At 62.5% G+C, this 14,868-nt stretch overlaps 2 protein-coding genes across 3 annotated transcripts in view; one reads left to right on the top strand and one right to left on the bottom strand.

Annotated features, from left to right (window-relative positions):
- CORO7 (coronin 7) overlaps positions 1–14,868 on the bottom strand; it is a 57,710-nt gene that overhangs the window by 15,492 nt on the left and 27,350 nt on the right. For both annotated transcript variants that reach the window (XM_065893650.1, XM_065893649.1), the window contains exons 8-9: positions 13,769–13,855; positions 13,250–13,332 (exon numbers count right to left, since the gene is read on the bottom strand). In XM_065893650.1, the coding sequence (XP_065749722.1) occupies positions 13,250–13,332; positions 13,769–13,855 (170 nt within the window). The remainder of the gene's footprint in view (positions 1–13,249; positions 13,333–13,768; positions 13,856–14,868) is intronic.
- VASN (vasorin) lies at positions 6,267–8,942 on the top strand. The gene has a single exon (XM_065892933.1). The coding sequence runs from the start codon at positions 6,271–6,273 to the stop codon at positions 8,299–8,301; it is 2,031 nt and encodes a 676-aa protein (XP_065749005.1). The 5' UTR covers positions 6,267–6,270; the 3' UTR covers positions 8,302–8,942.

Below are 14,868 nucleotides of genomic sequence, written 5' to 3'. Positions count from 1 at the left end.
GCTCATGGGAAGGACAGCAATGCCACTTAACAGGGTTAGCGATCCCTCCCGGAGCCCCCCTCAGAGTCCCCTCCCTGGGCCAGGGAGCCCAAGGCTCCGCACTGCCAAGAAAACCAGCTCCCCTCACTGCTGTGGAATTTGAGAGTTCTTGGAGAAGGGGGAGGGCGTGTGTGTGCGTGTGTGTCTCAAAGCACAGCCCAGTGGGCGTGTGTCTGGCGTGGGCATGTGTCTGCGCGCGCGTGACCAGAGCAGGGCTGTGTTTGGGGGCGGGCAGGGGTGTGCTGAGGGTGGGCGGGGGCTTCTTCCTTTTATCAGTTTCCACATTCCAGAGTCAGCCGGATTGCTTTCCCTCAGCTGGCTGGGCCGCCTGGCCGGCCAGACCCGCCGGCCTCCCCCGCTTTTCCTCATTCCACCCTCCCTGGGTATGAGGAGGCTGGAGCAGACTCCCTTGGGCCACCTTAGGATTGGGGGGTGGGAACAGGCGAGGGGCCAGTTCTTCTCCAAGGTGGGGAAGGGCCCCAACCCATCTCCTCCCAGGGAACTCAACAAGGCTCTCACATTCCTCGGAGGCTGCCTGAGAGATTTAATTAAGGAGGAAGGAAAGAGCTAGCCTGCACTGAGAAGAGGCTGAGGCTGGGGTGGCCACTGGGGCCCCCCTGGCCCTGGGCCTGGGTGGGCAGCAGTGAGAGGTGAGAGGCAGACTTGTGGCTTCCCTAATCAACCCCACCTGCCCACCGATCATCTCACAGGCCCCAGGAAGGGCCTCGTTTGCTGCAGGGTTAACCGAGAACCCTGGGCATGATGGAATGAGAAGGGCAAGACCCCTCTGGGGCTACCTCCTTCTCAGACCCTGTCTAGGCCCCAGACAGCCTGGGCCCAGCTGGCTTGGGGCTGGTGGCCTCCCTTGGTGACTAAGGTCTTCCTCTGGTAAATTCAGGTTTAATTGCAGAGTTAGGGCCTTAGTTGACGGGTGCTTGGCCCTGGGTGGGGACAGGGCAGTGAGCAAGCCCCATGTCTGAGCCCAGCCCCAGTGGCATCACAACTGCACGTGCTGACGGTGGCATCTGGACCAGTCCATTTCAAGTTGGGCCGCAGCCACCACATAGCTCCTGGGGCAGCAGGTGTCCTCTTCCAGCAGAGTGGCACCTCTGCTGAGAAGGCCTGTCCTGCCACCCCGAGGGCTCACTTGAGCCAGGGACTGGCCTTAGTCACTGGTCTCCCTGCCCTGGGCTGACAGGTCTAGCAGCTGCCAAGTCACCCACAGTGCCACAGAAGACACCCACCTGGGGCCAGGCAGCTCCTGCCATGGAGTGGGGAAGAGGGAGGAGGTCCAGCTCCTGCTCTTCTGGTGCTGCCAGCTGGCCATACCTGCTCAGGGATCTAGACTCTTCCCTGGACAGGGAGACGGGCTGACGTACAGACTATCCCTCTTGGCAATACTCTGCCCCAGGATCTGAGGCCTGGCTATACAGGAGACCCACCCAAGGAGCTTCTCTAAAACACAACTCTGCCTGGGTCTCACCCCAGAAATCCCTATTTAATTGGCTGGGGGAGGGTGTGGTGTGAGCATTAGGAACTTTCTAAAGCTTCTTGGTGATTTTGATGTGCAGCTGGAGTTGAGAAGCCCTATAGGTGGGAGATGGAAGGGAAGCCCGGATGAGTTCATGGTGTGGAGTGTCAGGACTTAGCCATAGCGTGAGTAGAACCCGCTGGGGGTGGTGATGGAGTAAGTAAAGCAGAGACGCCAAGACTGGTGGGTACCCCCACTACCAGTCAAAGGGTAGGGCTTAATCAAAGGGCAGGGCTAGGACCACCCCCCAAGAGGGCTATCTCCGAGGAACCTGAGGCTCAGCCCCCTTGGCCCCTTCCATGAGGGCCCAGGATAGAGACCCCAACCTGCTGGGCCAAGGGCTGCTTCTACCCAGGGATGGGGAGAATGGTGGACCCAGCCCGGGCCCGGAGCCTCCTCAGACACGTCAGCGAAACTGGAGCCAACTGTCCTGGCTGCCGGCATGGTCCCGCCTGCCTGGGGGGTTGGCAGACTCCTGGGCTGGGCTGCTGCCAGGCCTGGCCGGCAGTGCTTCACCCTGGCGGGCCGGCACTGGGAGCCAGAGGCCCAGAGCCGTGGGGTCAGATCTGCAGCTCCAGACCCCTGTACCCACTCCGCAGTATCGGGTACAGAAAGGGACGTGTGCCTGCTTCTGTTTGCCCATTCCTGTTCCCCACTGGCCAGGCACAGGAGATGCTCCAGCATGAGGTCTCATGTGGTCACCCGAAGGCCCGGGGTTCCACTCACGTGCCAGTCCCTGCCTGATCCAGGGCCTATGAGTGGGTGCCTCCAGGTGTCCCACACTTAGGGGTGGGTGGGGACACTCTGGGTCCCCCTGAGAGCTGAAATGATGATGTCGTTACTCACTGAGCCCCTCCTTCTGCTCCCCCTCCTCCCCCATCATATGCTGAACTGCCGGCCAAAGGACAGCTCACTTCCCCCCACCCCCTTCTAGAACTAAAGGCACCTTCCTCCCACCCCCCAGGCTGTTCTCTCTAGCTTCTCCTGTTCTTCCACGCCTGAGGATGGAGGGCAGCCTTTGCGTAGAGGCCTCACCCTGAGCCCAGGGGGCTTCCTGTCTGTGCCTAAATCTGCGTGAAGCCCCTGTCACACCAAGGCATCCTCACCCCATGCATGCGGAGGGCAAGACTCAGGTTTTACTGACCACCTAGAATGTCCTCCAAATACAAACTAAACAAGCCCTGAGACTCAGGCGCTGTACCCAGCCTCCCCCACTTCACAGATGGGAACTGAGGCTAAGGGCTGTGGCCAGGCTGTCATGCAGCCAGGTGGCAAATGCAGGCAGTCAGACCCCAAAGCCCCATCCCAGCACTGTCCCCTGGAGGGCCCTTGTGGTGGGGCCAGGCCAAGGCGAGTCCAAGTGGAGGGGAGGCCCTGGACACTCTGCCCTCCTGCCTCCACTCCCCCCTCCCCTCAAATCCCAGGGCCACCTCCAGAACTCTCCCCACACCCTTTGCAGAGGGAAAGGGCCCACCTCCCTGCCTCGAGTCAGCAGATCAGATATCAAAGCCCAGGCCCCTGGTCCTTCAGGGCTGCTGAAATTGCAAGGACCAGGGCAGCCACGACCCCAACGAGGCACTCCCACCCCCAATGCACACACACACCAGCACGCACCCAGATAGGCGGAATCACTCCCAGAACTTGTTAAAAGAACTTCCCCATTTAAAACAAACAGAACAACACAGAACCACAACACGTGCTCAGAACAACTCCAGAAAGTGAAGCAGGGCTGCTAAGAAAAAAAAGCCCACAGGTGAGAAAGGATCTGGGAAGCTATTTAGGGGCAGAGCTGGTCTCCTGCTGCCCTGTAACCGGCCCCTTCCAGTCAGTCAGTGCCCTCTGGGTCCCCTCTGGGGGCTCTCTGATCTGTTCTTGGTGGCAGAGCCCCCTGCAGCTGACAGCCCACAGCTTGCCATTTTCCCAAGCCCCAGTGCCAGCTCATTGCTGGACAGGTGGAATGGGGCTCAGGCAGAGGCACTCATCCCTGCATCCTGTGGACTGGAAGCAGGGTAGCTGCTGCCTACTGGGGTCTCCCCAGCCCAGAATGCCAGCTGCTCTTGTTCTGACCCAACGCCCACTCTCCATCAGCTTACCCAGATTGCCTCTGTGGCCAGACAGACCCCCAGTGTTCCTGCCTCCTTCCCCCATGATGACTTTACTGATTAAAGGGCCAGCAGACTACAGGTGAAGCTCAGAGCCCATACTGGTCCCTTCATCAATGCAGAATGGGTAACACCCCCCAGTAAGCATCCCAGGCCCCTAAGGACCACATACCTGGCTCCTCGGAGCTAAGTGCTCCCAATCCTGGGAGGTGTCCATTCTGGAATGCCCAGGTGGACGATGAGGAAACTGAGAGAAAGCTGCTGTCTGTGGCCTCACAGTTCGGGTGCCCCTGGCCCAGGGCTGCCTGACTGGAGTGTGAGCTTTTAACTGTGATCTTTTATAAGGCTCAGGGGAGCTGAAGCTGTAGAGGTGGCCAGGCTGGCCAAGTGTAAGGTCCCCTCCCACCCCAGAGCCTGGCTGTGCCCTTCCTGACCCTGCCCACCACCCCCACCCCCACCAGGAGGGTTAACTCAGGGGGAGGCAGCTCACCCCCCAGGTGCATGAGGGGGTGGGGGTTGCTCACAGCCCAAATCTGGAGGCCAGGCCATACCCGCCGCCTTCTGAGTCAGGGAGGGTGGAGCGGGTCCCCACAGGGAAGGAGGCCAGGTGTGGCACACACAGCCCCCTGGAAATGGCACCGGCAGGGCTGGGGGCACACGAGGCCTCCCGGGTTCTGGCTGAGGTTCATCTGAGGCTGAGTGCAAGATGCTCCTCTGCCATTCACTCAGCAAAAGATGGGCTCTGGGATACAGGGAGCAAAAACAGGGCCTCCCCTCAGGGAGGGTACAGCAGAATCTAGAGAGCAGAGGAGGCGGCACTGGCTGGGGTCAGGGAAGGCCTCCCTAGCTGGCCTCTGAAGGGCAGTCATCAGTGTTAACTAGTGAGGGGCAGAGGAGACCCTGCAGGTGGGCAGGGCCTAGGCAGGCCCAACCTGGTGATGGGCTTTTAGTCAGAGCTGGCCCAACACCATAGTGGCCTCCTGGGGACCACCTGCCCCTCCTCCGCCTCACGTTCCAGGAGCCCACATCCTTGGGGAGGGGCAGCCCGATGGACGGCATTGGGCAGAACATGGGCTGCGTAGGGGGCCACGCTACCTGTGTGGATGGATGGCTGGCCAGCGTGGGGGAAGGGGAGGCTGAGCCCCAGCACAAAAGGCCCTTGTGTGAGTAGGAGGCACCTGGAAGGGAGGCATGCCGGCCTCTCAGGGACTTTAGGGAACCACAGTGTGGGGACCGCTGCTGGGGTGGCCCCCGGGCTGCCCGCAGGAGCCTGAGTGAACGGGGGCCCACGCTGTGGCCCTATCCTGTCTCGGGCAGTTCCAGCTACGAGTGGGAGCCTGAAGCGGCTGGGGGAGCCACCCCCACCTGGGCAGGACTGGGCCCCACATCAGGAGGGCAGGCCCAGCCACACCTGGACGTGGTTAAGGACCTGGGCTCTGGCTCAGATTTTCCGGGAGTGCAAAGGCAGCAAGTCACTGCACCTCCAGGAGCCTCTTCTCCTGTCATCTGGGAGTGAAGAGAACAGCTTCCACCTGGAGTGGCTGCTGGGGGACTAAACGAGGAGACTGTAGACGTTCAGTGCTGCGGGCACGTGGGAAGGGCTGCTGCTCCTCTTGCTCAGGGCTTGGCCTAGAGTGGGTTCCCAAGAAACGATAGAGGATCTGATCTGCAGAGCGTTTCCAGGCTTGACACTGCCTCCGGGGCCACCACACAACCAACGTCTCCCAACCTGAGACCTGGGTCAGCCCAGGGAGGCTGGAGGCCCCTCACCTCTAGTTCTTTCATCGTGGCTCAGAGATGGGGGATCTGAAGACCAAGGTTCCCTGCCTCCCCCCTTCCCACAGCGGGGACACCTGCCAAGGGCTCCAGCCCTCCTCTGCCTCCCCGGGGAACTCTCCTGCTGGCCATGTCCTAGGCAGGTCTGACTTCACAAGTGGAAAAACACCAATCCCAGAGTTTCCCTGTGAAGTCTTCCTGCTGTGGTCTCTCCTCATTCGGAGGACTCAGAGTGCGGCGGTTGCGGCCAGTGGCCCAGGGCAGGCAGCTTCTCTACTTACATGCTCGGCCGCCTGCCTGCCTGGTCTCTCCCAGATGCTGCGGGAGGGGCTGCCGCTCCAGAACCCACCATTCTCCCTCCTTTGCTGTCCACCTCAGCAGAGATTTTTGGGGTGGTTTAGGGGGAGGGCACAGAGTCTGATGTTTTTTGACCATGTGTTCTCTCTGAGCCACAGAGAGGCCAAAGGGCTGGAGTTAAGGAGAAGGGGGTTATTTGTGGTCACTGAGTGTTTGGGGGCCAGGCCCCCTCTGTGTGCATCAGCCCACTGAACCCTGGTGTCAGCGCAGGAAGTAGCAACTGATATCATAACAAGGTCATGTGATTGCTCAAAGTCACATAGCGAAGAAGTGACAGGGCAGGGCCAGGAACCCAGCCAGGGCACTGGGGACCTGACTCATAACTACTGTATGCTGTTGGGTTTGGGGGCGGGGAGTGGAGAAGGGGGCTGGGAATTCCCTTCCCGGTCCTTCCTGGAGTGGCTGTCCCCTGGGGCCCCTGACTCACGGTCTCCCACTTTCCTCTCTGCTCCCAGGGACCAGAAGATGCGCTCCAAGACACCCCCGCCCCTGTTGCTGCCGCTGTTGCTGCTGCTGCCGGCCCTGGAGCCCAGGGTGCGGGGCTGCCCATCCGGCTGCCAGTGCAACCAGCCACAGACAGTCTTCTGCACCGCCCGCCAGGGGACCACCGTGCCTCTCGACGTGCCGCCCGACACAGTGGGCCTGTACATCTTTGAGAACGGCATCACCACACTCGATGCGGGCAGCTTTGCCGGCCTGCCGGGCCTGCAGCTCCTGGACCTGTCACAGAACCAGATTGCCAGCCTGCCTGGTGGGATCTTCCAGCCACTGGTCAACCTCAGCAACCTGGACCTGACTGCCAATAGGCTTCGGGAAATCACCAACGAGACCTTCCGTGGCCTGCGGCGCCTGGAGCGCCTCTACCTGGGCAAGAACCGCATCCGCCACATCCAGCCCGGCGCCTTTGACGCACTCGACCACCTACTGGAGCTCAAGCTGCAGGACAACGAGCTGCGGGCGCTGCCCCCGCTGCGCCTGCCACGCCTGCTGCTGCTTGACCTCAGCCACAACAGCCTCCCAGCCCTGGAGCCCGGCATCCTGGACACCGCCAACGTGGAGGCGCTGCGGCTGGCCGGCCTGGGGCTGCAGCGGCTGGACGAGGGGCTCTTTGGCCGCCTGCGCAACCTCCACGACCTGGACGTGGCCGACAACCAGCTGGAGCTCGCGCCGCCCGCCATCCGGGGCCTGCGGGGCCTGACGCGCCTGCGGCTGGCAGGCAACACCCGCATCGCCCAGCTGCGGCCCGAGGACCTGGCCGGCCTGGCAGCCCTGCAGGAGCTGGACCTGAGCAACCTGAGCCTGCAGGCCCTGCCGCACGAGCTCTCGGTCCTCTTCCCCCGCCTGCGGCTCCTGGCAGCTGCCCGCAACCCCTTCAACTGCGTGTGCCCCCTGAGCTGGTTCGGCCCCTGGGTGCGGGAGAGCCGTGTGGCGCTGGCCAGCCCCGAGGAGACACGCTGCCACTTTCCACCCAAGAACGCCGGCCGGCTGCTCCTGGACCTTGACTACGCCGACTTTGGCTGCCCGGCCACCACCACCACGGCCACGGTGCCCACCATGAGGCCCACGGTGTGGGCGCCCACAGCCCCACCTTCCAGCATGGCTCCCACCTGGCTCAGCCCCACGGAGCCAACCACTGAGGCCCTGAGCCGACTGCCCCCTGCCCCGCCCACCATGGGTCCTGCCGCCCAGCCCCAGGACTGCCCGGCATCCATCTGCCTCAGTGGGGGGACCTGCCACCTGGGGGCGCGGGGCCACCTGGAGTGCCTGTGTCCTGAGGGCTTCACGGGCCTGTACTGTGAGAGCCGGGTGAGGCCAGGGCCGAGGCCCAGCCCTGCCCCGGCCACCATGCAGCCACCCCAGCCCCTGCCCCTTGGCATTGAGCCCGCTAGCCCCACCTCCCTGCGGGTGGGACTGCAGCGCTACCTGCAGGGCAGCACCGTGCAGCTCAGGAGCCTCCGTCTCACCTACCGCAACCTGTCGGGTCCCGACAAACGGCCGGTGACACTGCGGCTGCCGGCCTCACTCGCAGAGTACACGGTCACCCAGCTGCGGCCCAACGCCACCTACTCCATCTGCGTCCGGCCCCTGGGGGCCGGGAGGGTGCCTGAGAGCGAGGAGGCCTGTGGGGAGGCCCGCACGCCCCCGGCAGTCCGCTCCAACCACGCCCCAGTCACCCAGGCCCGAGAGGGCAACCTGCCACTCCTGATTGCGCCCGCCCTGGCCGCCGTGCTCCTGGCCGTGCTGGCTGCTGTGGGGGCGGCCTTCTGTGTGAGGCGGGGGCGGGCCGCGGCAGCTGTGGCTCAGGGCAAAGGGCAAGTGGGGCCAGGGGCCGGGCCCCTGGAGCTGGAGGGGGTGAAGGCCCCCTTGGAGCCAGGCCCCAAGGCGACTGAGGGTGGTGGGGAGGTCCCGCCTGGCGGGCCTGAGTGTGAGGTGCCGCTCATGGGCTACTCGGGGCCCGGCCCCCAGGGGTCCCTCCCAGCTAAGCCCTACATCTAAGCCTGGGAGTGATGGACGGTCGGGGCCAGGCTCTCGGCCCCACTGGGACTGGCCAGGGCCTTCCTGCTGCCAGATCAAGGAAGTTCTCAGATCTGTACGATGAGGACATGTCAGGACCGGGGCTGTGTGACCACAGCAAGTCCCTGCCCGTCTCTGGACCTTGGTCTCCTCATCTGTAAGAAGCTGGGACCCAGGTGATAACCTCTAAGGTCCCCCCACCCCCCGCCCCGCCCGAGTGCCTAGAGGATGGCGTCGGCCCCGTCTTCTGCAACATGCAACCTCTGGGGTGGGGCGGGCCCTGCTGTGTGCTGGTAACACAGGCCCGGGCTGCCAAGACCCCACCCCAAGGAGACTCTGGGGGCCAGTGAAGGAAGCCCCCAGAAAAGAGAGCAGAGGGAGAGTGGGACTGGGGATGGGGTGGGTGAGACTGCCTCAGCCCCAGAAAGTGAAGGAACAAAAGAAACTGGAAAGAAAGATGCTTTAGGAACAAGTTTTGCTTTTGTTTTTTAAAATATATTTATAAAAGATCCTTTCCCATTTATTCTGGGAAAATGTTTTTCAAACTCAGAGATAAGGACTTTGGTTTTTGTAAGACAAATGATGATATGAAAGCCTTTTGTAAGAAAAATAAAAGATGAAAAGAAACAAGTATGTTTCTCAGGCATGGCCCCAGGGTATCTGGGCTGGACTAAGGGAGGGTGGGGGCTCACAGGGTCGGCCTAAAGGGACAGCCCTCTCTGTGGGGAAGCTGGGGGCAGGGACCCCTCTCCCCAGCGGGCACCAGGCCCTAGTCAGCATGCCCTAGGCTGTCCTGCCCTGGGTTGTGTCTGCTCAGTTCGCTTGACTGAGGTGCCTGGACCAGCCTCCCGGTGAGACTGGGAACCAGGAGGGAGCAGGGATAGGAAAGGGGCCACTTCAACCTCCGGGCAGAGGAACGGTTAGGGCAGCCTTACCCTTCCCAGGCCCAGTCTTCTGCCAGCAGGAGCTGCAGGGCTCCTGGGAGAGGCTGGGGAAACGCTCATGGCAGACGCAGGCCAAGATGAACCCCAAGGGTCCCTCCTCAGAGATGGGTCTGATGAGTTCACCGCCTGCCTTCCTCTGTGGAGGAGGTGCCTTGAGCCATGTCCTGCCAGGCCCTCATGGATGGTCCTGGACCAGATGGCACACACGGCCCAGCCCTTCCTGCAGTCCTGTGGCCCCTCTGCATGGGCTCAGGCTGCGAGACCTTGCTCCCAGCCTCCTGCTCTAGCTACAGAGAAAGGGCCTTGGTAGAGGAGCAGCACAGATCCTGAATGGCAGGAGCTCTTTGCTGGGTGAGGAGGCAGGGACTGAGCCAGGGCTGTTAGGGGCAGGTGGCCCTGTGATGCCCCTTTACTCTCTGCACTTGAGTAAAGTACCCAGGCTTTCCAGAAACCCCGGAAGTGGGAGTGTTTTCCAGGAAGCCACAGGCCAAGGTGGGGACAGGGCCCCCAGGGATGCTATGCACAGCCCTGGCCTGGACCAGGTGCCGGGAGCTTAGGAACAGTGATAGACACACGCGCCCAGAACCTTTTCCTATTACCCTGTGGCACGAAGGGAGGTGCCCCTGGAGCCAGAGAGGCCCTGCAAAGGCTAGAGCGAGCCTCCCTGAGGCCCCATGCCCATCTCCCTGCATGGGTCATGGCCCCTGGCCCCCAGCCTCACCCTGGCGGGAAGGAGGCAGCCCAGCCAGGCCTGGGGAGCAGGCCCTGTGGTTCTGGGCGTTGATGTCAGTGCAGAGTCAGGCCCGGCCACAGGAGGCTCTGGATTCAATTATCGGCTGCTGAGAGTTCTGGCATGAGAAGGGAGGAGGTGGGTCATGGTGGGCAGAGAGTGGTGGCAGTGGGCCTGGGTGGGGCCCCTTCTTCCTGAGGCGGCGGAGGCAGCAGCCCAGGTGGATTTCCTATGGGCCTGGGTCCCATTAGGGGAATGGCTCTGGCGAGGCCTGCCCTCCCCTTCGGCGGCCCCGTCAAAGGGGCCATTGTGGGTCTATGGGCTGCTGCTAAACACAGTGGCTGCTGAATGAATGTTTTCACTGCAAAGCTAAACCTGGCTAGTGGGGCCGCAGGGGCGGGGTGAGTGGTGGGGCCCACAGAAAGGGGCCTGAGCACTCACGCCAGCCCTCCCAGAAAAGGTCTTCGGGCATCCCATCAGATGAGGGGCCGGGGGACGAAGAGAGGGCCAGGGAACAAGTCGGGGACCGAGCCAAGATACAGCCACTACCCAGGGTGATCCTGCTGTGGGGAAACGCCAGCCCCCAACTGCTGGGTCCTCGCTGCCACAGGCTCTGTGCCATGTGGGCTACACATGCTTCCATTTCACGTCCAGCGATCCCTCTACAGAAGAGAATCACAGGCCGGAAACGGTAAGGCAGCAGCATGCTCACAGCAGGCAGGGACGGATCCCAACACCTGCTCCCTGGCCCAGGAGGTGGGGGTACCAGCCTTGCGGGGAGGGCTTGGCCCTCCAGGAGAGGGGAGGAGCTACTGAGAGCCGCAGAAGGTAGGCAGGGAGGGGGTTCCCAACCTCCAGGGAACTCGCTGGGATGCAGGGCCAGTGCCTCTGGCCAGAGGTGGACACCTCAGTGTGAAGAAGCAGAACAGACTCCCAGCGTCCACCCTGTGAGGCTTGCTGCCAGGGTGACCTCAAGAGAAGATCGATTTCTCCCGCTTCAGCTTTTATTCTTTGGTAACGTGTGGAGAAAAATCTCCATCTGCCTTCAGCTCAGGGCCGATACTGTTGACCATTCACCCAGCCCAGGAGCAGGGCACCCGAGACAGGTGGTGGTGTTTCTGTGTCTCCTGGACCGGAGCACGAGCTGCTCTGTTAGCCCAGGCCCTGCCGGTAACCCCCCATCTCCACCCAGCACAGGAAGTACAGGGCAGCCATCTGTGGACCTGCTGCCCGAGCCCAGCTTTACAGATAGGACCTGCTGCCCTGCGCGTCCCACGTGGGGAGGTATGCTCCACAAACAACACAGATGAGCAGGGGAAGGCACAGATGGGAGCAGAGACAGAGGCCCCTGGGAGGGTGGGGCCCTGGGTCCTCCCTGGGAGAGGATGGGGAGGGCATGGGCCTGACCCCTGGCCCCCTATAGCTCTTATAAGAGTTCATACTGTTCTGCCCAAATGGAGATGGAAAATCTGTAAAATAGAAAAGAAACTGAGCGGGTGCGGTGGAGACCCATGCCGTGCCTACAGCTGACACCCTGCACACTTCCTACCTTCAGTCCAGTTCACTCAGCAGCCCCCAATACCCCAGGGGGCTTCTGAGGGGTTCTGGCTTCTGAGGAGCCTGGGGGTAGGGGACCCACCACCTCTCAGGCCAGCCTGGAGGCTGGCACGCATCCCTGGCATCCACCAGCTTTGTAGAGGGCTGGAGAGTCCCAGCTCCTTTGCCAAGGGCGTGGGCCCAGTGGGGCAGTGGCCAGGACTGGGGGATGAAGGGGGCGGGACACTGGCCTGGCCGCCCATCTGGGAGTGATTTGAGAAATTCCAGGCCTCGCTGGCCCTGCGAGGCTATTCTTAACTGCTATAATTACAGGGTCAGCCTTGGCCAGTGGCACCATGGGGTCTGGGCATGGTTAACTCCCCCAGGGGCCACACTGGGGCTGGGCAGGGGCTGCTCCTCAGGGTGGGGGTGGGGCCGGCACAGATGGGGCGGAGCCTGGAAGGCAGGAAGTGGTGGGGAGATGAGCATTTGATGGTAGTGCTGGCTCCCTTTTCCAGGCTGGGCCAGTTCCCTCCCTCTGCTGGGGGGCCCCATAGGGAAGGGGCTGTCTGGCCTGGGTAGGCGTGGAGGACAAGATATCAGTGCAGCATGAGGGCTGGGGGAGGGGTTGCTGGACATGAAGCCAGAAGGCCTGGGGGCCCTGATTCCTCCAGCGCAGGGGGGCCCTGGTAACATCCCGCTGTATCTCCAGGGCCAAGAGCAGACAGAGGCCTCACACCTACTGCTATGGGATCTCACTCAGCCTTGCCTCCCTCATCTGCAAATTGGGCCTTTTCAGCACCCCAGCCTTTCCCTGGGTTGTGAGACAGGATGGGAGTGCCACCCTGATGGTTTCCCCTTCTCTGGGGGCTCTCAGCGGGGTCGCCCTGGCAGGAGCTCTTACGGCACTCAGCTCTGCATGCCCCAGACACGGCCCTCACTGCTCCCAGAGCCTGGACAGGTCACCACGCCCTCTATGACTCAGTTTCCCTAGTTGTAAAACGGAAGAGGAAGGGGCTGAATGGATATCCAAGGACCAAGGCCCCATTCTGGCTCTGACCTCCCAGGTCCCTGCCTGGGTGGGGGGTTCAGCAAGCCGCCCCAAGAGTCACAGCTGAACAGGAACCAGGTCCCACCACCTCCTGCACCAGCCGGGCTGCAGTCCTCCAGCCTCCTGTACCTCATCTCCTCAGTGGGCATCCTGGTGCGTGGGTTGCCCCTGCACAGAGCTGGCTGGGCCAGGACCCCGTGGGGCACCACCATAAACCCTCTTGCACACACTTCCAGGAGGGTGGAAGGACGAGATACACTTGTACCTCCAGGCTGCCCGCACCCCCCGACCCGCCCAGGACCACCAGTGACAAGCATGTGGCCAGGGCTGAGGTCTCACAGAAACTGCAGGTCTGAGGCCTGCCTCCGTCCTGCACTGGAGCCTCCAGACCTGCTAGCCCACCTGACCCCACGTCACCCCGCGGCCACCTCATGATCGTAGCCTCAGTTTCTTCAGTCTTTGGCTCCACCAGAACACTCACAGCAAAATCAAGCGCATCCCCACACTCCCTGTCCCCGCACCGCCGAGTCACATTCCCCTCCCCAAATGCCAAAACATGCCAGCACGAGCCCCCGGGCAGAAGCCTGCCCCACAACCAGCAGTGTGCACTTACAGACATCACTGGGCCCTCAAGGCCCCCAGCCATTCCAACACGCCAGCCACTCCTACCTGGGAGAGGTGTCCAGGGTGAGGGAGGTACGGGCGCTGGAGAAGAGCCGGGTGTCCCAGAGCTTCACTTCACGCTCATGCATCTGCAGGGAGGGGGCAGAGAGGGGCTCAGAGGGGTCCAGCCCGGAACCCAGGGACTAAGGACACAGCCTGGCATGGGAGCACTCGCCCCAGAGCAGAGCATTCGGGGATGGGGGGGGTAAGTCATGCCAGGGAGGGAGAGTTTGGGTTTTCATCTCCTGCCCCTTTAAGAACCCTTAGGTGACAAGGGACAAGGGGCGGTTCCCTCTGTGGACTCTGGTCCCTGGGGGGGCCCACCGCAGTTCCCAGGGTCAGGCTTAGCTATTGCAGATGGAATCTGCCAGTTTTCAGCAGCCGTTGGTCCCCTGGGGCTCTGAGACCCGGCTGCACACAGGGCCGTATATGGACGGGTCTGGAGCTGGCCCCAGCCCCGCCCCCAGTGGGCCTCGTCCCCGCCCTCTTGGTGTGGATGCCCTACTCCTCTGGGAGGAGACCTACCTTGTTGAAACCGGTGGACACAAGGTGCTCCTGGATGCCTGTCCACACCAACCGGCCATCCCTGCTGTTCTCATGGGCCCACGTGCTCTGGAGGAGGAAAAAGATGGCACTGAGTTGAGCCTTGGGGGCCTCCCTGGGGGGGGGGTACCCACCTGAGAGCCCTCCAGAGGGCAGGAGGGGTGAGCTGGGGACAGCTCTGCACCCAGAGGGCCTACTTGGCCACCAAGCTTGGGCTCAGTCTCCCTCCTTGTAAGGGGCCTGTCGGGCTGTTCTGCTCATGACCAGGCCCCTCTTGCTGCCGTGATGGGGCTCAGGATGGCGGCATGTCCTTGCCTCTGCAGGTGTCCGGGGGAAGGCACTTGGCTGCTGGTCACCATCCTCGGGCTCTGAGGACCCCAGTGCCCTCTCAGAACTTCATTTTCCTTGCTCGTGGCCTGGGCTGCCTACTTCCCAGGACTGTCGCGAGGATCAACTGAGACCACATGTGATAGGAACAGGCCGGCCACAAAGCGCCGTGCAAATCGAGGGATTACGAGTATTACTGTTGCCTCTTGACGCTGCCAGGGGGCCAGGGAGAGGGCCTGGTGCCAAGCATGGGGAACAGTCCCTGGAGAGGGCAGAAGAGTGCCCCTCTTGGCCCTCCCGTGGTACTGGAGCTGCCAGCAGGAAGGTTTGCTGGGCCCCAGGGAGGAGAGATGAGTTCAAACCGCAGGCGGCCCTGTCCCCCGGGCCCAAGCAGGGGGGAGCTGAGGGGGCCAGAGGAAATGCAAACAGCTCCCTCCCAGTCACCCTGGCCCCTGGAGCCTGAGACCAAAGACCCTGTTACTAAAATTAGCTCACCCCAAACTGTGGCCAGCTTCCTCCCAGCTTCCCACGATCTCCTTGGGAATGAATGAGGGAGCCAGGCGGCTGTGAGGAGCTGGCCCCGCGCCCCCTCCCCAGCCCGCGGAAGCCGACCCCAGCGTGGGAGACCATCGGAAACGGCTCCGTGTCATTCAAGGGGCTTTTCTCACTGCTTCCTTCCCACCCGGCTGTAGTCGGCACAGGAAGTCAGGGCTGGAGCCTGAGAACTAGGGCCCAACAGCCCTCTCTTTACGCAA

The sequence above is a fragment of the Phocoena phocoena genome, chromosome 15 (genome assembly GCF_963924675.1).
Source record: "Phocoena phocoena chromosome 15, mPhoPho1.1, whole genome shotgun sequence".
NCBI lineage: Eukaryota > Metazoa > Chordata > Mammalia > Artiodactyla > Phocoenidae > Phocoena > Phocoena phocoena.
The sequence above is the reverse complement of the archived record's forward strand: the minus strand, read 5'-3'. Positions and strand labels throughout refer to the sequence as shown.